At 42.2% G+C, this 24174-nt stretch overlaps 1 protein-coding gene across 1 annotated transcript in view; it reads right to left on the minus strand.

Moving 5' to 3' along the window:
- Positions 1–8793: 8793 nt before the first annotated feature.
- LOC118796059 (parapinopsin-like) overlaps positions 8794–24174 on the minus strand; it is a 34402-nt gene continuing 19021 nt past the window's right edge. Inside the window, exons 3-4 of the mRNA XM_036554889.1 lie at positions 18604–18837; positions 8794–9048 (exon numbers count right to left, since the gene is read on the minus strand). Of these exons, the coding sequence (XP_036410782.1) occupies positions 8794–9048; positions 18604–18837 (489 nt within the window). The remainder of the gene's footprint in view (positions 9049–18603; positions 18838–24174) is intronic.

Genomic DNA, 24174 nt, shown 5'->3' on the forward strand with positions numbered 1-24174 from the left:
CATTGTTCACCATAATCTCAGCCCTGCATGTTTATCTATTGATCTATCTCTGCCTTTCTGTCCATCTATTTATCTGTCTTTACATCTGTCTGTCTTCTTATCTGTTTATCTTCTGAATCTATCTGTCTTTCTGCCTATCTACTGTATCTATCTATCTACACCTGCCTGTCTTTACCACTGTCCACTATATGCCTATTACATTACATGACATTAGTGGCATTTAGTAGATGCTCTTAACCAGAGAGACTTACATAGATCACAATTTTTACATGCTATCCATTTATACAGCTGGAAATTTACTGAGGAAGGTGTGGATTAAGTACCTGGCCCAAGGATACAACATCAGTACCCAAGCAGGGAATCAAACCAGCAACCTTTCGGTTATGAGCCCAGACAAATAAATAGATAGATGGGTAGCAAGAAGTAGGTAGATAGATTGAAGTACTGATCTATCTTTTGCCCTGACAGTGTTGGTTTTACCACAACATTATTTGTACTGAGCCAATCCATTAATTTGGTTGTGAAACCTTTCCCCCATAAAAACAAGGTAAGAATCTCTTCTAATCGTTTCCTGAACAACAGTTGAAACACTTTAGAGTTCTGAGACACGAGCCTCAGTGTCTCTACGGTGGAGCCATTCCTTCAAATTGGGGCCAGGCGGACAAGGCCGGACCAGCTCTGTACGTTTTCCAGGAACGCCATCTGCTGCTGGAACGCCTATGCTCCTCTAGGAGGGGACGAGATCCCCGGCTACTCCATGTCACGATGAGAGCAAGTCACCGGGCCACGCTGTACGCCCTTGCATGGAATTACAAGAACTTTACATGAACTTTCCTCTCCTCAAAGTTTTTAAGTGGACAGTAATAAGTGTTCTCAAAATGTTATAAAATAATGATCAATAGTGCTTTATTACACTTTGCCAGTTTGTTCAGGAAGATACATTGCAAAAGTGTCTGCATTTGATGTGGCTCCAAGGAGCATAGAAAACAAACAACAATATTTGATACAATACAGACAGGCGGCTGTGCTGACAGCACTGAATAAGAAATAACCTGCAGCCTACCAGAAGTGCAAAGGGACAAGGGGCCTTATCCTCATAAAATGTGCTGACATTGTGCAGAAACTCTGATAATGGAAGGATAATAAAATCAGGGAATATATTTACCTTATTTTCCACAGTGCAGCACTTCTGTACCGAAACACTATACAAAAAAAAAAGAGAACATCACGCTCCAGTAGCTGATAGAATGGTTCAAGTGTCCAAGATAATCTAAATTCATACATTAAACCGGTCTTGAAAAAAAGATATGCCCCTATGTATATCTAAAACTAATCGCAGTTTCAAGTTTATAGCTTCTTTCCTCCCTCAGCATATATTTGTTGTCTCTGACGGTACAAGAGGCCATTGCATGAGGAACAACTGTCCTTGACCAATCAAAGTAAGTAAGAGGAAATCGACAAGAGGGCACTCATAGGGTCTAATACTCAAAAACAGCTGACCTGCCTGGGAAGACGCGACACAGATGGGGCACTGGTGATCAGTTTGGATTTGAATTCTCTGTGCATAAAGAGCATAAGTTAACACACAGAGCACTAATCACAGTGTTTCACTCTCAAGAATTTCTGCTTGCAGTAATCTGCAGCAAACAGGTGACTTTGAAGCTCCTGGACTGAACTATATTTAAACTTTTCCTACTTAAGCAAATTACACCTCACCCAGCTGCACTCTCAATATAATCTTCTGTGCGAGGGAACATTCACCAATACGTGTTTGTATTCATGCTAAAAAAAGGATGTCTTTAACAGGTACAGACAGTTTGACAGGTGTGAAGACTGGAGGGGGCAGAGAGATGTGTAAGCCAGGTGTTCAATGATACAGGAGTATATGGTATTATGTAATGTTCAAGGGTTGCACAATAGGAAACATAAGGCTTTATTGGACCACAGTAGAGTGTCTTAACAGTTGCCTCTTTTAAACAGCATTGCAGAGTCCTTGACATCACTTTCTACCAAAGTGAGTTGTGACACAAGAGGTAATCTGTTAATTATGGAGTGGCTATTCATCAAAACAACAACCCATTGTTTATTTTACGCAACACGGACCGGGGAGTAACAGAAAATATGTTTATTTAATTCAGGTCAGTGTCACCCCATGTGCCACTGTCCCCTTCTCATGAGAGCTGCTGTTCATCTTTCAGTGGTTAATTAGCAATATCCTGACCCTGAGGGCCTCATATGATAGATTGCAGCTATGAACTTCCAATGATTACAACAGCTCCAGTGCTGCTGTGGCTGTTTAAGAACTACCTTGTGTTCTTATTCAACAGCATGACCTTTCTAAAAACAAGCAGCTACTAATGGCAAAGGCATGCTGGCCTTCTTAGCACTGTTGGAAGTGACAGGACCTACTGTTGAAGGGTGGCCGGATTGTGCACATTATTCCCCTAGTACAAGGATAGGAATAAGTGGTGGACAAAAACGTAAAAAAAAAACTGTGGAAATAAATCTAGCAACACTCCTGTGAAAGTTGAGAAACAGAATTCTGTTGGTATAAGTTCTCTCATATCTTTGTGATTTTTAAAAAAAATATTAATATTCTATGTGCAATAAATGATTGGTGTTTCGGTGAGTGTGTACATATTGTCAGGTAGAACCTTTGGTTAGTGTGTCCCTTCAGTTTCTTTCTGTTTTAGCTGAGTATCAGTATGCTCTGCATGGTGCACAGAATCCTTTCAACTGCACTTGTGACTAAACAGACATCTCAGTGTGGACAAAGTAACACCAACGAACCAAGTCATGCTGCTGCTTTTAAAGAAGTTTATTGAAGTTACACCCTTTTAAAATGTACAGATCTTCCAGCTTTGGTATGACATAATGCACACATTTTAGTCACTGCTTATAAAACCATATAGTCCATTTGAAGATATAAATGTATAATCTTTATGTATCCTAAATGCAAATAAATGTGCTGTACATAAGCTGAGCATGACCACTTACATTTGACGTCTTTGTAGCAAAAAACAAAACCCATAAATGATTAATTCATTTCCATCTGCAAGTGAATTACATGCTTTAGTATTCTACACATTTTGCTGGGTACTGCAGAGGCTCTTTATTACTGTATCCTAGGAGCAGACTTAATCAACTGAGAAATGAAGTGACTAGAGTTACTGTGAAAAAAACTTCAACGGTTCAATGTTATACTTTATGTTGAAGTTTCTATCTCTGCATTACAGAAACTATAATCATATCTTGAACAATTTAAACAGTGTCCTCCTTAGCTGAACTAGGAAAGAACACGGAGTGCATAGTCTCTGTAGTAATAACATCTCCAGTATAACCACAAAATTGAATTGGCAGCCTCTTCTGCATTATCTTCTTATAGCTAATAGCCTTTTTCTTTCAATAATACAGAGCACTCCACTTATAATAATCACTTCTATCCAGGACAATTAATTTCTTATAAGCAGTATTCTCAGCCAAGTTCTTCACACACAGATCAAAGCATATTTGAAGTGTGCGCTACATGTATACAATCCTATAAAATAAAATGACAAATCATGTTGGTCAAAAATAACGAATCATGTTAGTTAGTTGAGTATCACAGTGTATCACAGTGTAAATTACTGCCGCTGTTTGAATTACAATGTAATAGTGCAGTCCTTAATGAAATGACTAAAGCAATCATTAGACTCACACTGACTGTTTTTGAGTGCCTCCATGACTGGTGCTCTAGGGCCTTGCCTTTTTTTTGGTGCCTTCATTTTTATGATATGATGCCTCCTTAGTTCTTCATAGTATCTTAAACAGTACAGGATATGGAATAACAATTTCTCTCCTGCATTGCTTTCAATGGTGTGAGAACAATCATTAGACTCAACAAGGCCTTCATTTTCAGAAAGCAACTTTTATTTGAAGTGTTTACTGCATGTTGACTCAGGCACTCAGGTAAACTGCACAGCTTTTTTCTCAAAATATTTTATGTGTTCGATGCTTTGGTTCTTATGGCAAGATAGGATATGTACTAATACTGTTTTTCATTTATTATGTGCCATTATGCTCCACTGTGAACTGTAATACATGTTGTGAGCCCAGTTTGATTCTTCTAAGCAGACTGCTTGATTCTTAGAAGCAGCGTGTTTAGACAGCGTTAGTAAATAATGATTCTGTCCCAGCGCTTTTGATCACTCTATGTGGTTGACTCTTGTATCAATATTTCTTATAAGTGGAGCACACTGTGATAGTAATAATAAGAAGACGAAGAAGAAGAGGATCATTATGTCCCATGCATTTTTGTATTTGTATCAAAAATGAATGAATAATCTTGTCGATTAAATATACAGAATATTAATATTAATCTTTTTCAAGCAGGCCATGCATTGAAACATTGAATGAACTAATTGAGCATTATCAAATCCAATCCAGTGTGTACGATTTTTCCATGGCTTAAAATTTTAATTCAATATTTCAAGTATCTAAATGAAGTCATTGTCATACATTTGTGCTGTGGTGGCCTTGCCCTTGGAGGTAGCTCAGTGCTCTCACTGTATTTAAAGGGTCCGACACACTCTTTCTCTAAAACTTCAGAATGTCAGCATTATGAAGGCAGAATGATATTTTCAGCATTGCTTAAGACGCGATTATTGAAACAGAAGCTCTGTCAAATTTAATTGCAAAAGTTCTCAATAACTCCAGCAGTGATGATGATGTAAAATGGTGTGTATAAAACACGCTGCATCAGATCCTCAGTTTGAGAGAGAAATTATTACTCACTGATAACTCAGATCACATTTTAGTTCCACATTTAATGTCATTATACCCATTTGTTAAAACTGCGTGATTCTGAAAATTCATGAGCCTGAAAACATAATCCTTTTTTATGTGGCAAAAGTGCAGAATGATTTTTAAAATTTTTTTTTTTGAAATTTCAATACAGTGTATGCACATAAATTAAAATTTATTTTAACTTGCCTTATGCAACCAACACATTTTGACATATTGTTGTTAAAAGTGCTATATTAATGGAATACTTTTGCATAAAGTGCTAATGTTGTATGACTATTTTAAACCTGTAAACGGATAAATAAACGAGACAGACAATTCAGTGTTTGCAAAAGCTACTTCAGTAAAATCAATTCCATATTGCTGTTGTTGGTTTAAGTACAACGTAGCATTTTAAATGGCTTCTGTTGTGACAAAGTAATTCAATAGCTGCCCTCAAGGTCCTCAGTAACCATTGCAGTTGAGCTAATTTAAGCAACATCTCAAATAAAAAACCTGTGACTAATTCTGAAATCAACTTGAAGTGAAGCACATCTTTTTGAAGAACAGTCTGCACAAACATACAGTGAAGGATCAGATTTGCTTCTCAGTAGTCAGGAAGAATCATTCTATCCAACGCAGCAAGGGTGATGATACCTTCACATTTTACACTGTGGACAATCAAGCAACTGGTACCGAAAACAAAAAAAAAAAAGATTGCTGTTGTCACGTGCGACTTTTTAAAAAATCTTTGAATTTCAGACTGTTTGGCACAAGACGAGGGAATTGATTTTGATTATTGTCTGTTTACTTGCAACACTTGAACCACTCAGGTGGGGCACAGTAGGCTTGGACTAAGCCTGCAGGCTATGATGGGTTATGACGCTGATAGCCAGATATGAACTGATGTACACGAGTCACTAGTGCTTGAGTCCAAGTCAAGGTCACATGGTCCACCATGTGGGTTTCCATGGAGACTTAACTGGTGTTGTGTAGGAGCATGCTACAGAGAACCCCTTGTGAAATTCTTCAGGTCCTAATTAAGCCCCACACGTAAATGCACAGCTTGAAATGGGAGTATTTCTGTTACAAAGTGAAGCCTATATATTAAATTGGGCCTCTGGAAAAAGCATCAGGATTCATCTAACTGGGCCACCCTTAATGTAATTTACACCCTTGTCTTTGGTTTAATCTCAGCTGGAAATGGGGCCTGGTCTCATTCCTTAACAGGTACGTACACAATATGTCTCTCGAAACCTCCAACCTCTTTCTCTTGATTTAATTTTCAAACTATTAGATTATTGCCTCTTTGCACAGAGCTCCAGTTAGAGTGAATGATTGTTATAAAAATGATATTTTTATATACAAGTATGATCCAAGGTGCATTCAACAGCTCAAAAGGCTCCAGGGCCGCCCGTATGGACGATATGGGCCCCTGGTGAGGACATGAGTACATTACAGGGTCAAGCCCCCCTATCCGTCTCCATAAAACTAGGTGCCAAACAGTATGGGAATGGGGCCTCTATTTATTACCTTGGTGTGACTTGATTGGGGGTAGACCCACCCACAGTTTGAAGTGATGATAGTGATGAGAGTGGGATAACAGGGCAGCTGAACAGTTCAGAAACAGAAATCTCGAAAGCTTCACCAAACTATGTAGTGTATTCATGCCTCAAATATTTCAACTGCAAACACTTCTTTGCCACAGAAACTGCTTCAAGGACAACAATTTAAGAATGTTTATAAGGGACCTGGGGCTTTTCTCAGAATAACTTTTACAGCTTTACCTTTCTATTATCCCTTAATAAATATGTCCAATTAAGACAATTTATGAGGCTAAAAAATACAGAGCTTTAAAAATGAATCCCAGGGGTTAGGGCAAGCTAATGTCTTAATAAATGGACACAGTACAGAGTAGTGAGACTCTGAACTGATATTAAATGTTCCCTTGTAAAAATACAAATGGAACACAATCTGTTCCAATGCAGGGTGTGCTGGCTATATCTCTTGAGGTGAGTCTGGGGATTACATGGGTGTTTACGTGTTTATTTAAAATTTGAGGTTCCTTGCAGGCACCTCTATAATATGCTTGCTTCAGCATTGCTATCTATCACAAAATCGTGTTTTACCGAAGCACAGATACACCTGTCACACCGTGTGACATACTTTTGACTTTTGATATCAGGGTGTTATGCATCACCGAGGGGAAATAAGCACAGATTCATTTCAAAAGGCATTCAGCTTAGAGGGTAATTTTCAAATACGAAATGAAAAAATACGCACATGCTATTTATTTGTGTAAATCTTCAAAAATACAAAATAACTTCATACTAATTTTTGTTAAGACTAGCAACACAGATGAAATCTCAATCGATATCCTACACACAGCAACAATGCGCTAGCAGACAGGTACCATTAGCTCAGTGTTGCTCAGTGCCAGTGGTGGCTGGCTACATATAGAAACAGCTTCTGTAATATGCCCACCCTATCTCTCATCCCTAGCATCTTTTGACTGTTTTGCACAATGAACAAGCACGCAAATCTAAAAAAGGGTCCTGCATTACTGGCTGATTCCTTCACACATGACTGCAGATAATGTGATAGCTCCACCTTTTTAAACTTGAAAATGAAAATATGAACATAAAAATATTTTAACTGTAACAAACAAGTTTCTTGCGTAAAAAATCTGACCTATGAGTTCTGATCAGAGTTATTCCATGTAACCTGACTTCTTTGTTGTAGTGAGATCACACAACATGACATGCATGTGGTACTAATTCAGATGTTGCATTTGAGTATTGATATTGAGTATAGGGGAATCAGGTGCTGACGGGTGATTGATGCTGAGATTGGCTGGCTTTTTCATCATGAAAGGCAGATTCAGAATCATGATTGGTTAAAAGGTAAGTCCTCTGGCTCCCCTCTTTGTATCTCACTGGCTGCAACTAGCTGTTTGGTACAGCCAGGTACAGCCAATTAACCTGATTTGAATAACTAACTAATAATTTGCAATCTCATTGTGCTGTTTTATACTGTATCTCCAGTATCTATTTTGCGTACTTAAGCAATTCAGTATATCTGTACAGCTTTGAAAAAAAACTATGAAAATAGGTGCATTTTGTGAATACAAAAAATGTAAGTGACAACATTTATATACTACGGTAGCCCAGGACGGTCGTGCTTGCAATTGAAATTTCTCGAGATAACGGGTTAATTTATCTCATTATCTCGAGATTGCAAAGCTCGTTTTCTCGTGATAATGGGTTAATTTATCTCATTATCTTGAGATAACAAAGCTCGTTATCACGTGAAAACAAATGATCAACTCGTTATGAACTCCTGAAGCTGCTTAATAGCAAACTGATCATTTGAATCAGCTGTGCTGGAGCAGGGAGAGATCTAAAACATGCAGGACAAGGGGTCCTCCAGGAGAGGTTTGGGAAACACTGATCAAATCGTCAATTTGTTATTATCTCAAGAAAACGGGTTTTGTTATTTCGAGATAACAAAATAATTAACTTGTGATCTCGAGATTAAAAAAAATAGTCACAAGCACGGCCATTCTCGGCTTCCGTAATATACAGAAAAATACTTTAACTGAATTTATGAAGTTGTCTCTGCTAAACATGCCCTTCTATGCCATTCAGTACACAGCAGCACCCTAGGCCAGTTTTGTACAGGGTGATATGTCATTGCATTGATGTAGAAGCTTTACCAACCTTTATCAAGAGGAATTTCTCAAACTATTTTTACCAGCTGCTAAACTGGTCACTCTCTCCACTGATCTGCAACACGCTGTTCTCATGTGGTTTGAAAAGGCCTTCTTGCTCTCCGCTTTCCCTTCTGCCAGACTGCCTCCTGTTTTGCACTGCCTTTAGTGGGCCATACTGATGGACCAACATCCAACATCCCGCCCCTATGGCTGCGCCCCCCTTCCTGCAAATTCCGCATTCCTCAGGACAGCGCCCCACATAGTCTTTCCTGTCCTTCCTTCTGCTCTCTTTCTTGCTGGGATTGCCGCGCCCGGCTGTTTCAGCCATTGTAATGGGCCACCAGCGAGACGGCGATGGGCTTTGGCGTGTCCGAGGAGGCCTGGTCTTCCGCGCTGTTGGTGGGGTTGGCGGGGCAGGTGGTGGGGCGGCCGACAGAGGCCACCACGAAAGTGAGGTTGTTATCGTTGGTGCGACGGACGGGGCGGAAAGGCCTGTTGACTTTGGACGAGCTCTTGAAGCTGGAGCCCCTCTGGGGAGCTTCGCATAGCAGCAGAGCAAGAAAACATCTGTAAAACTGGCACACAGAGAGAAAACACATGTAAAACTGAGAAACACATAGAAATCCCCTGTAAAACTTGCACAGACACACAGAAAACACCTGCAAATCTGGCACACAGAGAAAACACCTGTAAAACTAGCACACATAGGGAAAACACATGTAACTTGCACACATGGAGAAAACACCCATTCAACTGGCATATACACAGAGGAAACACCTGTAATAGTGGCATTTAGAGGAAATACCCATAAAACAAGCACACACAGAAAAAAACACCTGTAAAACACATACAGTGAAAACTCAAATAAAGCTGATACACACAGACAACGCATGTAAAACTGATATACACACAGAGAAAACACCCTTAAAACTGACACACATACAGAGAAAATGTAAAAGTGGCATATGCACAGAGGAAACACCTGTAAAAGTGGCACTTAGAGAAAATACCTGTAAAACAGGCACACACAAAGAAAACATCTGTAAAACTAGCACACACAATGAAAACAACTGTAAAACTGACACATACACAGAAATCACCTGTAAAACTAAAACATGTACAGAGAAAACACCTGTATACCTTTTATGCACACACAGGAGCAGCCACTAGTAACACTAGTAAAACTGCCATGAAAACATGAAAAAACTTCTAAAACTTCTTACTTTTATTCTCAGTGGCAGTTCACATCATAGAGGCCTGGTTTTCATCCAGTTTAAATAGAGCAGCTGATTCCATGCATAAATGTACTCGTTCTCACCACAAAAAAAGGGTTGTTCGCACCTCTGGCAACATCCTCCCCTCACTCCCACTGACAAAAAAGTGGTTTGCAAATTGAACTCTTCCATGCAAGGAAACCCATTTAGCCACATCGCTCTCAGACAAAGTAACTGCCAGTAATTACTAGTCAGTTTGAAATATCCAAGTGATGGCCTATCTCTCTCCCACTGCCAGCTTCCCACATGTCTTAATCGCTCTTCTAGTTTTCTTCACATGGACACCAGACCCGACTGTTAATTATTTGTATATCCTCCAAATTGTATTAAATGCTCAAGTAATTATGTTTCCTATCAAACTAAGACCATAATAGGATCTTCAACGGAAGGCATGCTGTACTGGAGTGTGACACCACAAACGCCAAAGACAAAATTACAACATATTTAATTTTTATATAAATGTGCATTTGTTCTCTGAGAGAAATTATTTTTCATCATTTGGCTGATTGCAGATAAAGGCTTCATAATTAAACTTGGCGGGTGAACAGCTGGTTGGGGAATTCATTCGCAAGAGCTGTGTTACAGTGGGAGCAAATCTGAAATGAAAGGTGTTTTTAAGCACTTTCCACTTGAACCAAATGTGGATTGACTCAGTGTGGACTGAATTTACTTATTATACACGTCACGGCTGACCTCAAGCATATGGTGCCACAAAATAAGCTGCATATATTTGAACACATAGACGTTTTTTTCCACTTTCATTCTTTTAACACACCTGTTGTATAATTTACTGCACAGTATATACATACTGAGCGGTGTATTCTAAATGAATTCTAAATATATCAGAATGTATTCATTGAACCTTGGTTTTAATAACTAACCATATTTTCAGCAGTATGAACTTTTTACATCGGTGAATCTACCAAATGTAGGTATCTTTATGTGATATTGTGAAAAAAAATTAAAGCCAAAGTGGAACAAAACTTTTAAAAGTTTTTAAAATTCAAGTAACAATGACAGAGAGGTGTGAAATAAACACAGACTCTGCTTATTTCACATGTACACATGGTTAAGTTTTAGATTTCAGCAAAGTTTAAGTTTTGTTGTCTTCATCTGGAAAAAAACATCTGGAATGGACCCTCTCTGTTTCACATACCAACAAGCAAAATTTTGATTTCTAGAAAGGTACATTTCATACAGTGTGGATGGTTTCCAGTTTCCCAAATGCAAGCATCAAAGCTCTGGATAGATCCTGCATTTGATAGAGAAGGCATGTCCCATGGCTCTATTGTGAAGCCACATCTGGTCACGATCCAGTCAGGGCTGTTAGATATAAATTTCATTACTGCAGCATTAACAAGACATTCACATTCCCTCACAGCCAACATCATACTAGTGTTGGCAAGTCGCACCCGGAGCATCCTGGGAATGCTTGATGACTTCCAATTGGATTCTAAGGTTTTTAGTGGCGTGATCCTGTGTGAAATTTGTCTTTGATTGTAGGAATTTAAAATATTTGAGAGGGGTGACGTAAAGAGATTGAAAAAATGAGTACAGCTCCATCCCGGTGGTCCAGACCTCACTATTTTCACATTTCCAAACTAAGCGCAGCCTACACATAACCCATCACAAGCTTTGCCATCATAGAGATATGGGAATGACTCACAGGAAGTGGAAACACGCTCAGTAAGGTGTTGTGTAACATGGTAATGGGTTATTCAGAGCCCAATGTTTTTCTGTGCCTGCAGTGTGTCCATTCATAGCGATGTGAGGAATCGGGTGATGAAGAAGAAACTTTTTGAATGGTTCTTTAAACAGGATCTGTCTACCCACCCCACTGTCCAAATAACCCCACCCCAAAACATACGTTACCTTCCTTGAGAAAACGTAGTGTACTTAGTATACTCCATGTGTTACACGTATACTTATAGTCTACTACATTTTCTCAAGAAATGTCAAAGAGTAGGAGTATCCCCCCCCCCCCCAACACACACACACACACACACACACACACACACACACACACACACACCACACACAGACACAAAAGATAATCAACTGCCTCGAGGCTCAGATTGATGCCATAAACTGATGCATTTTTCATTTTGTTCCACTGTTAACCTTGCTGACCTGTTTACCACTTTCCAGCCGTCTCTTGATCGCCTTTTCCCAGAATAAGGGAATAACTTTCCATTTTTTGCAATTGGCCCTGGGTTGTATGGTTTTTTGATCCCATCTTGAAATGAACTATATCTTGCAGTCAACGTGTTTTGATAGTATGTATTTAAAAAATATGCTGTAACACAATTTGATTGATTGATTGATTAAGCAATCCTGCATTTTAACTGGCCCCACAACAGGGTGGTATATGCAGTATATCTCTTCAGTGCAAACACACAAAGGCCCTTGTGGCATGATCAGTGACTCAGCAAGTGTACCCAGACAGTGAAAGCCAACACATTACCCAGCTATGCACACTGAGCGGCCTCCCCCTGGGAACGCCTGGCCTCACAGCAAACCAAGTGTATTATTGTAACGCCTTCTCCTGTTTGACTTGCTGGGTTTTTCAGTCCTCTGCGCAAACAGGGACTTCAGAGTCACCAAGGAACAAGAGCGGGAGAGGGAGAAGGAGAGGAAGAGGGAGAGACAGGTAACTTAAACATCACGCAGATGGGTGGAGTGGCACTCAGAAGGTCACCCTTAATGGCAGGCAACAGCAGCATTCCCTTGGCAACCCGGCCTGGCCAGGCCTGGCCTTATAACGGCTGTTTGGTGTAAAATTGGAGGAAAGTCATGCAGCTAATGTGATGGTGTTAATGGTGACGTTTCCCCCCCTTCAAGTCTGGGAGTCACACACTAATGCCTCTCGCTTCCTGTCCCGTGAATGCGCCTCAGTAATTCCAAGGCCTTCCGGTTTACTTGGCAATTCAACTGTCGCAAACAGGCGTTTCTATCGCAAGAACGAGCCAATTTGTTACAGAGAGGAGCGTGTCTTCTTCAAAGCTGCCTGACATAGCATTACATTCCATTTAGCCATTTAGCTGATGCTCCTATGCAGAGTGAGTTACTAACAAGAAAGTTAGGCAAAGAGCGAAGATGATACAACATCATAAGTGTCACAATCCGATAGGAGTCATTACATTACATAACATGCAAGTTATGCCAGACAACTGGCATGACCCGCACCCCTGCAAGAAACTGTCAGTATCTTATGAGGTAAATGACATTATGTCATATGCTTTATCTTCTGAGTGAGGCCAAAAGATATACTTCAGAGTAATAAAAGTCATAATGAAACAAAGGTTATAGCATATGTTTATGTAACACAGAAAAAGTGTGTAATTGTGGTTAGGTGTTGTAGTTGTGTTTGGACAATGACAGCTGTATTAAGGTACACCTAATGTAAAGCGTGGCAAAAGAAATCCTAGAATATAAAATAATCCTTTGCTGTGAAATGCTAGAATTGCAATGGCAGTTGCAAGGTTGTTAAGATAGATGGGCCATGACAGAACATTTTAAGCTTTGTAAAAGAGAGACAGCCTGGGGACAGGAAGAGATTGGGTGCTTTACAGAAACTCTGTCCTTCTGTCTCCTGTCTGCGCTTTAAGACTTTGGTATCTTATAAAGAAGAAGGACAACAGATGACTCAGCCTTTTCTTTACCCGGTATAAAACAGTCTGGAGGTCTGTGTTGTTTGTAGATATCGCCTGACAGTGTTTACAGAGGTACACACTTGGGGGGGACAGATGAGAAGTTTACTGATCAGCTGCCCGCGCCCAGTCGATTGCACTGAGACTGATTGATACCACATCTTGTGTTCAGCGATGCTCAGTGCACGTCAGCAGTTTTCAACAAAGTTCAGTGGTGTTGAGCGCTCTGCCACTTCTCAGAGGTGTTGAGCAGGCTTCTATAGTCACACAAATGGCTTTATTTCAGGTGAAGTGAAGCATGTGTCTTTCAGCCCAATAAAAACATTCAATTGAAAGTAAACCTGCTGTGCCAGATGAGAACTTCACACTGATTGGCTGGATTATATTATTGGCCTCAGCGCTGTGATTTGTCAGATTAGATTATCAGTTTCACACTGTGATTTGTCTGATGAGATTAATACCATACTAATACCGTACAAAAGAATTGAAACTCTCTGGTACATGAACTTTGTCAACCTACTCCAAGAAGTATTCATGTTGCCTTCTGAACATATGGTATAAAATCAGAGATGAAAGTTTTTTTCTGTTATTGTGTGAAAGGAAAAAAGTAAATTTCATTTGCTTCAAAGTGTCTCTGCCCACACTGACAACACATGTACACGAAGCTACAAATATTTCATCACAATATTACCAGTCAAAATCCTCATGGATGAACCTCTGGTCCATGTATGATAAAGGGGTCTGCTTATGACAGCAGTGAAAATGATGTGGATGTTTAAATGAATTCCATACCAAATTATTCCCATTCAGTTATCACTTCAGACGACTGCAGTGAATAAATACATTGAAGTCAGCCTCGAGCTGAAATCGAATCCATTATATCAGGTTTGAGACCTACTGCATAATGTGCATTTTCTAAAGAATCCTCAACTGAATGATAAAATCTGCTATCTCTCTCTAATCTATAATATTTCACTTATGAATCCCTGCTGAGTGGTCAATTAGCCATCATAAATAGCATAGTTTGAAGGAACAACTAAAAAAATCAACAAATTCTGATCTATTCCTGTTTGACATCATGACTTCAATGATTTTTTTTTTAAAAAGCAAATTATGAGAACAGTATGAAATGAGGCAGCCCTACGGAAATCTATTAAATTTGACATTGCAAATCTAAGCAATTTTTTTTGCAAGCTACATCAGTCCACTCAGCACCCACTTTGACACTTAAACAACTCGATTCGATTCTGTGAAATCTCCCAATGTTACAAATTGCTTCCCAACCATGAAAAGCAATATCAAATGTAATGGGCTATAAAATTGAGACGGGAGATTATTAGCTTACAGCGGGTGGCCATTAACATGAAAATAAATCTTCTGCAGTTTCACGCCAATTACAGTTGCCCAGGGAGCGGGAGTCACATGGATTTGAAAAGGACTGCTGACTGTCATATCAATGCTGTGGTCCAGTTTCACAGAGAGAGCATACCTGCCTACTAAGTCTGTGGGCCTGCTCTTTCTTACAGCCTAGCAAAACGTACACTGCCTACACTGGGCCTGCATGCTTTCATTCGAGCTTCATGAAACACATTGCCATTGTGTATGTATGTATTTACATTGCAACTTTTCCCCACTAAATCACCCCTGTATACTTTTTTGAGGTAATCTGCAGTTAACAAAGATACTGTGTTGATAATAAAAGGAACTACAGTGCACTGAAGACTTATCTTAAAATTCTTATCCACCATAAAAAATGTCTTCTGTGGAAACATTTTTTTTTTTTTTTTACCTATCACTTGAAAAAAGAAAGATTTGAAATTCAGGTCAGTAATAACCATCACAGAACTTTTTCCACAGAGTTTCCATTAGAGTGGATTTACCCCCTGATAAAAAACAAAAAGACTTTGATCGTCTCTCAGATCTGATTTATACACAGATGCAGTGCCACAGGAGACACCACTGAATACTGGTAAGGGAACTGGCCATGCAAGCAAGAATTCTTCATGTTCAGACCCGGGGTGGGGCAAAGGTTTTTATACCCTTAAGCAATGTACTTTATCTCAATTGCTTCAGTCAATATCCTGCTTTATAAATGTGTAATAACTGAAGTGGAAGCTATGCAAGTCATTCCGGAGTATGTTGTATGCCAGACACATTCATAATACAATGTAATAGAACATGAATACCTCCAAGCTCTGAAACACACCTCAGCCAAGACATGGCTGCCCCTCGTGACCATAGGCTAGTTTAGTCACAGGGGAGGACATAAGTTACTGCCTTTTGAAAACTTAAAAGGATAAAAAAAACTGATTTCAAACTATGTGACTCTCCTGCTTCCTATCCGCTGACCTGAGAAAGGAACAACACACAGCTACTCACCGTGAGCAGGCTCCTCCCCACCTTTCTCATAGGGGACACTCCTCCTCCTGTCTTCTGTGATTGGTCGGTCTCCATAGGTGAACAGTGTCAAGCTACTTGTATCTGTACAGCATTTTTAGTCTTCAACTCGCCTCAACTCACAGTTTCCATAAAGACGGGCTGGGAGGAATTGAAGACTGAAAATGACATACAGGATATAGGCGTCTTCAGCGGCCACAACCAAGGGTCCCTGAAATGTTGTTGACTTTTTTGGGTGGGGGTGGGTATGGGGGGGCGGAATGGAGAAGAATGCTTCAGGGCAACTATACCACCTATGGATATATGAATATACATATATGCATATCTATTCAGAAGACATAAATTTCCATACAATCAATCAAAGTGTATAGATTGCAACTAACGCGGTTATTTTGGTATTTCTATTTGGCTTGGAGTTTGACAAAGGGATTGTACCTAGCCACAGGCTACGGTTGTTGACCTCCTATCATAAACAGGGAACAGAATGCGGGAGATAGGATGGAGGAGGGATGCCATGAACAGCTGATGCAGAAAGGAAGCAGCAAGTAGGATTTTTATCATCATTGACATGACTTGTTTGTCTAGGTTTGATTAGTTGCATAGGGATTGTCTGATAATTCTCCCCTTGAATCTTTGTTTGGAACATCGGTATGTGTGTGCGTACACATTTGCTCAGCGAAACAACTTACAAACACATTTGTAAAGACAGCACTAAATAAACAGATGAATTTTAACATCAAGAAACTGTCCAAAGCGAATTGAATGGAAATGATTCTTGCAGAACTGTCACCAAGATTCCAATACATTGAAAAAACAAAGAGTACCAACATAAACATGCAACAAAAACCATTACGTTTGAGTTTGTGTGTGTGTGTGTGTGTGTGTGTGCCTCTGTCTGCCTGAGGCCCACGGGACAGAAAGGGAGCAGAGTCACCATCAAAGTCCAATGGACACATGCAGGTGTGAGAGAGCAGGCCTGCCAGGAAGGATTACAGTAGAGTACAGTGGAAGATATGATCTGCTCACCATCTGCTGCCCTGATACCACATTAAGTTGAAGGGGTAGAGTGGGTCGGGGATCAGTGTTTTGCAATTAAACCTTCTTCTCTGAGACTAAAGGGTCCACAATCTCCCCCAAAGCATAACCTTTATCAGTGCTTTGGCATACTCTGTGAATTTGGGAAAAAATAACCCCAACAAGATACTGATATTCTAAATAACTACACTGCATGGCTGCATGGTAGTCCATCTTATTTGGTAGGCAGTGAGCTTTTATGTTTTCCAAGGAGAACCACACAGAAGTCACAGAGTTGCAAACTAAAGAGAATGTTTGTATGATTTCATCCACAAGTGAGACATACAGAAGATTCCCCGTTGATTTATGTGAGATATTTCCACACTCTCCACATGTATGGCTTTGATCTGTTCGAATATCCCATTTTTTATTTATTTATATATCTATTTTGACTCAAGCTTCAGCACATGTTGCCCTCCGAGGCTAAGACATAAACCTCAGACGGAATAATTCAAAACACCCACACGCACACACACAGAAGTGCACGCTGTGTCTGGAAAATTCCACAGAGGGAAGAGAAAACCAACCAACCAAACAAACAAAACGGTGCCCGCTCCTTACATGTGGTGGTGACCAGGGTGGGCCACAGCACCACCTGACGGGACGTTCATCACAGTGGGCGTGTTCAGATGAGGCACGTGCTTCCATCCATCATGCTGGGTCTGCTTTCCCCTCATCCCTGCCACAGGGACCGACCACCTGATTAATGCCCGAGCTCTGATGAATGACCCGCGGGAACCGTTATTCGACTCCAGTGGCGTGTGTCCACCCCGCTGCTATCTGGTCACCCGGAGATTAACGTCCGACTGTCCTCGTCGCTGATATCCAATCGAAACTGCAATATTTCTCTTCCTTGCTGTCTCTTTTTTTTCCTTTCTACCAAGCCTACAGGAAAAAGCCACAGGGACGTACATCTGCGCAACCGGTCCATAAATCCCGTGGAACCACGTAAAAGATGACTCAATTACATTTGAGCGAAATTGATTTGATGTAAATTGTGACATTCTTGGAATATCTTTGGATGGGTGGATGGATGGGTGGGGTGTTAGTGAACCATTTACTCTCTGTATTTCTCAACAAATGCTGAAATGCTCAAATAAACCTGTTATTAGAGATGCCGCCTATAAATATGATTATTAGTCATTCTTACTCATCTCTAAAGATGTGCATTATTACAGATTTATGTTGAACAGCAGAGTCATTTCTTTTACCACTTGCCTCGAGATTTGGGCCTAAAGTTCTGTGGTAAGCTTTTGTCAAGCTTTTAATGTGTATTTTGGACATGCTGTGAGGTGACTGTGGGACAGAGGATTGGGTGTGAATGATTTTAGCAGTCTCTGTCAGCTCCCCTAACATTCACCAATCTCAAATGGGGCCACTTTTTAAGGGGCAAGAAGATAATGAACAGGAGTGGAAAAACCCAAGGCAGAAAAAAAACACACTGTTAAACTCTCTCTTTCTCACACACACAGTTCAGTTTAACTGCATCTGTCTCCGTCTCCTTTGGAGGCACCTTGACTGCTCCTTTTAATATCAGCAGCAAAGCAGAAACAGCAGAAACAGCCAGGGTACGGTGCTGACTAATGACATGTAGTCATACCACTACATCCAAGCACTGGAGTCACATTAAACAGGTTCTACTCTCTCAAGGCTGGGTAGGCCTGTCTGGGGCTGACATTGGAAACTACCATTCCCATGATCCCCTGCTTCTGGGGGCTGTGGCAGCTGCACTCACCTGCTTGTTCATGAAGATGTAGATGACGGGGTTGATGACGGTGCTGGTCTTGGCCAGGAGGGAGGGGATGATGCTGGCCTCAGGGGTGATGAGGCCCGGGCGGCCAAAGGTGGCCAGCAGCGCCATCACGCCGTAGGGCAGCCAGCACAGCAGGTAGCAGATCACCATGGTGATCACCATGACGAGCACCCGGTGCTCCCGCTTGCGGCTCACGGCCGTGTTGATGCCGCTCACCTGGAGGGTCAGGGGTGGGGGGGGGGGGGGTGGCGGGGCGGGAGGCAGAGGGTAGAAGCAGACAAAATAAAATGAAGCATGTTTAGTGAGGTCTCCACTTATACACCAAGGCTACCCCCATGAACTCTGCAAACCCAACCAGTGCTGGCAAATGAGCTACAAACAGGGAAGACCTTCACACCGATAATAGTCTGAACCTGGCTTTAATGACTAACAGGCATGCCGATTTCACTGAGGATCGCCCATCAGCAGTCCATTCCTTTTAATTAATTGTGTCTGATGTGGTAGCATGACCTTGCAGTTCACATTAAATGATTTTAATTACGACAAAGAGGTCAGGCGCGCACCATTTAATTTTTACTACAGAAAGATGTCAGGTATAAGCATTTAACATTGAAAAATTATCCTTCATTTATTTTTTCCAAATGACTTTACATTGTACAACATGCAATAGGCTCAGAGCTGCCACATTATATGCAGTGGAGCTCAGAGGGATCAGCCATCAGCTAGTGATCTTTATTCAATCTGGCTTGATTGTTAGTCATGACAGCCAAAAAGAGGTCCAGGACAGTTTAGGACATCAAATAAGGGTACGTTCTCTGTCGCCTCTTGCAGCACACAGGCTGCCAGTCAAAGTCATACATTGCAGATGTGATATTACACACTGTTTCTGATGATATTGGGGGAGCACTGAGACATTGGGTGAAAAGCTATCTCCAGAGTCTCGCTTAAAAGGAACTGTCAGCCCACTCGCACCACACAAACGCGACTGTTTCTATTTGAATATCGGCGCGACGGGTCCCGTCACCAGGCGTCTCCCGACACTGTCTGTCACCGGGCGTCAATCAAAAAACGCAGCAGGGACAGACGCTTTGGCAGGAGGTGCCTCAAAGGCTGCAGGAAAAAAAAAAAAAACAACAACAGACAGCATCATTTTACGAGCCACACGAAGCTGCTTTCTGGGCAAAAACCCAACCGACCGCCCAAACAAGCAAAACAAAAACAAAGCAAATCAGAGCTGACAGCTGAATAATGCTCAATGATGCCTCACTCATTGGCTGCTGCCTCAAACTCTCAAGAAGGCTCGTCCCCTTACTCCAGGAATACCAAGTCCTGTTATTTAAAGGATATTAATTCTGGTCAGAGCAGAACAGCTCTGTCCAGCAGGGGACACCTCTAATGCTCCTGTGAATAAAAAGCAGAGGAAAACAACTCCCACAATGCATTGCTGCAGAATTCCTTTAGCCTGGATGGTCCTCATTGGCAGGCAGTCCACAACTTCTCAACTAGCAGCAGTGTCTCTCCAGCCTACTGAAAGATGGCTTTTGCATTCTAAAAGACCGCCCAATGGGACCTGTGTCCTCCAGCCGGACCCTTCTGCCCCCAATTCTCTCAGACGCCCCACTCACGTACACACGGTTTTGGGGTTTTGCTCCGAGCAGTGCTGGTGCTCTCCTGCAGCTGTGCAGAACCAGTGATCACAGACTCAGTCTTCTGCTGCCTTCATTGTCTACTTTCAGGGCTTTAACCAGAACTTTTCCTGCAGATTCTTTATCTCCAACCCCACCCACCCCCAGTGCACAGAGCTTAGTTCAGCTGTATTTACAGCGTGCATACTGTGGCCATCCACTGTACACTGATTCGTCAGTTCACCTCTGGAGGTGGAGCCTGCTGTGACATCATAAAGGCCCCTCAGTGGTGAGCACCAACATACAGTAAAGAGCATTTAGTATGTACTGTTGGCGGATTATTGGGGGGATAGGGTCTTTATTTCTCTTCAAAGTCTTTTTGTTCGACTAAGATACTCACGACACTCTCTCTCAAAATGGAAGATACTGCCAAAATCTAAATTAGGAAAACAGCGAGCAAAATGATTAACAGAGGCCTTTTATCCAAATTTAACAGCTTCCATAATTATGCTGAACAGAGGAGTGTTGAGAGCCAGACTCCACTCTATGTTTCCCAGTCTTCTCCTGTCTCCCAGTAACAACTTTAGGTGGTTTTCACCCTGACCTTGTGTCTGGAGGGGGTCCGGACAGGAGCTGTCTTTTCCCGCTGAGTAAATAAATAAATGTAATGAATATGGATTTCCAGCGATTTAAATCCTGTAAAACTCACCCAGCTACTATGATGCCAACCGTGCAAAGCAATTAATCTGAGTATGAATGACAGAGGACAGGACCCGCACCTGTCATCTAAAAATATGACAAATGCCAGTTTGTTTCACACTTTTTAGAAGACTGTGGGTGTGAGACGTCCAAACACAACAGCCCAGATGTCTACGAGAGCTAAAGGTAGATCTGCCTCATTAATTTGCAGAACCGTGTTGCCTGTACTGTTACTTTCCTGTGATGTTCCTAGAAGTACCGACAGGACAGTGGTGCGCCACCCGATGGACTGGATTGACTAGTGCTCACTGGTCAGTGCAGACCGTGACAGGGCGCATGGTGGCCAGACAGCTCTGCAGACACACCTGCAAGGCATGATGGGAGCACGCCCTTCAACATCATTGCAGTGGTGGACACACAATGAACGGAGGGGGGGGTGAAAGTGTGTGTGTGTGTGTATGTGTGTGTGCTTGTGTGTGTACGGGACAGCAGCAGGCACCAAGCCTACCTGTCAGATCCCATTAACTCTGAGTGACAGTGAAGTGGTAATGATGGCGGTGAGATGTGTTTGTCAAATAAAATTCCTCAAAGTAAACAGGCCGGGTGGCCGCTCGTCCTTCCTACTGCAGCGGCCTCAAGTGACCTCCCAGCAGCACCGAGCCCACCGCGTGCACCCAACAAGTGTTCCTTTCCAGATAAATCTCTGTCTGAGAGGACTGGACTGTTTAGGACACATTGTTACACTCTGCTTCTATTCTCTTCTTTAAGTACAAATAACTGCATTTGAAGGCTGGGTGGGGTGGGGGGGGGTACAGGTTTCTAATAAAAGAATACAGCCAGAAAAAGCCTTGAGAGCCAGTTTTGTTCCATTAGATGCCAACCTGTGGAAAAACACTGAAAAATTGTATAAAATTAATCCGGCGTAATTGACCACTTCAAACCCTTTGATCCTAAACGGATTAAGGGTGCTCAGTGCACATTATCGCTGCTCAGTGAGAGGGAGCAGAAAACAACCCATGTTTTCAGTTACGCTGTGTCTCTCCTTCAAGCTATGCATGTAATCACAGGACAAGCGTCCCAAATGCATATGAATAATGCCGGGAAGCAAGGCCACCATTTACAGGGCTTGGGCCAGCTGTTTCAGGAGCAGTGCTGGACTGGACTGACACTGACACAGCTGCAGTGACAGTACAAAAGGGATAGCTGTACTGATAGTGAATTCCAAATGAGTCAAAGGGAGAACAATTACAGCTTAGGGTGGGGGGCTGGGGTGGGCCCAGATTCACTTCTGGTCCAGTTCGGAATCTGCATTTCGGAGCACTGCTGCCTGGTGCCCCTTCCGAGAGGTGCAGTAAACCCCACCGCCTGAGTAATTTATTCTGCCGCTTTTCTCAAATAGACCCACCCCACCCCCATGCAAACGGGCTGAGTAATCCTCCCAGCAGCGCCAGCGGCTTTGTTCCTGGCGGGGCCCTTGAATGCGCCCGGGAGACGGCAGCGCGGCCGGCCAGCTGAGCAAAGCCGAGACGACATCATACGAGCAGGAAGGCCAAACAGACCAAACAGACCAAATGCACAGAGCACAGCTGTGTGCAAACCCCGCCCCCTCCCCGAAGAACATCCCCTGTTTGCCTGCCTGAGAGAAATCAATAACGGCTGCGTTAGCGTCTGCCGAACAAATGTGTCTGGATTCTGAATGTGCGCCATTTTTTGGCAGCTGGATTTGCCCTCCATCCTCAAAAGCTGCAATAAACCGCTGCCTAATGTTTATGATATCACCAATGACATAATGTCAGGGGACATGAGACATGAATGCCACTCCTATATTTTGGTGCGATTATGCAATTAGAAAATTTTACTTTTTATACAGTCCATGTCTCTTTTCTTTATTCTCTGTTCATACTTTCCCCTCCTTTTGGGATCAGCAGGTTTGGGATCACCTCTCTGCAACACCTACTACACTTATGAAGGAATGCTGAAGGGAGGAGAATGCAGTCCTCCAATACACTCACGTGCAAATAATGGCTGTGTCTCAAACTTCAAATCCCACAGTGCACGACAGCAGAGCGTCTCCACTGACGTCATCTGAGTGACTCGCAGGCGCCCTGTGAGCCGCTAAAGGGCTAACTCAACTCTACCCTAAAGTGAAATCAACTGTGTTTCACTTCTATGGACTCCTGGTCATTATTGGTAAACGGCACAGGTCAACCTTGAGCCCAGATCAAGCGCTTTATCTGGCTGAGCCACTAGGGAGCACTTCTGCATGTCTTTCTGAAAACAAGCGGTCAGACAGTACTCAACAAATGAGTTGCCTGAAATCCTTCATGACTTCTTACCTGATCCATTTTTTCCATATACAGGTGTGGCCTCTATACTATTTGCAATGTGCTTTGTTATTAAGTTAATGAGTTGAATCAAATGTTACATATTTTCCTGTTCTTCTCACTCAACGTTTTGAGTTAAGCATAAAGATTGAAAAAAAAATAATGCACAAGAAATGGAAACAAAACACTTGGCTTAAATTTGGCACCCAATCTCAAATAAAACATTACAGTTACACTGGAACTGGGTCTAAGGCTGGGAGCCGTAACAGGAAAAAGCTACTAAAAACCAAACCCAAGTGAAAGGCAGAGCTTCCTGGGGCGTCTAGCTCCGTGCTGTAGCCTCTCGTCTTGACAGGCGAGCACGGAGCGTAATGCTGATTGCCTGCCTTATCCCGCCATCCAAATTGCTGAGTCCTATCAGATTACCTGAGACCCCTGTGCGCGGACTCAATGTGACTGATCATATGCTTTGTGTCCTCCGAGCGAGAGCGGGAGAGCCGCTCCTGTGCTCTGTCAAGCCTGGCATTACAGTGCGCAAAGGGCTTTCTCAGCAAGAAGCTGCCACGCTTCGCTGGACTCTGCCACAAACGCTCAAAATCCTTCTGCCTCTCCACCCCCCCCGCCCCCTCCTCTGCTTAGCATCGCAGTGCCAGTTCGACCTCCACCCCCACCCCACCGGGGAGGTGAGACCAGGTAAGCCTGCACCTTTCAAAAACATACGGCTCAGAGAGCTGTGGGAAAACATTAATAACTGGTTACTGTAAAGTGTTTTTAAGATTCCTAGATGCCCGAGCTGACAGTTATGGGGCCTTAGTTCTCTTTTAAACCTTTTGAAGGTGTTCCAATGTGCACCGAACCGAAGCCAGAAGGGAACACTGCAATTTAGATGATCCCTCGCTGAACCC

This window comes from Megalops cyprinoides, chromosome 20 (genome assembly GCF_013368585.1).
Source record: "Megalops cyprinoides isolate fMegCyp1 chromosome 20, fMegCyp1.pri, whole genome shotgun sequence".
NCBI classification, from domain to species: domain Eukaryota; kingdom Metazoa; phylum Chordata; class Actinopteri; order Elopiformes; family Megalopidae; genus Megalops; species Megalops cyprinoides.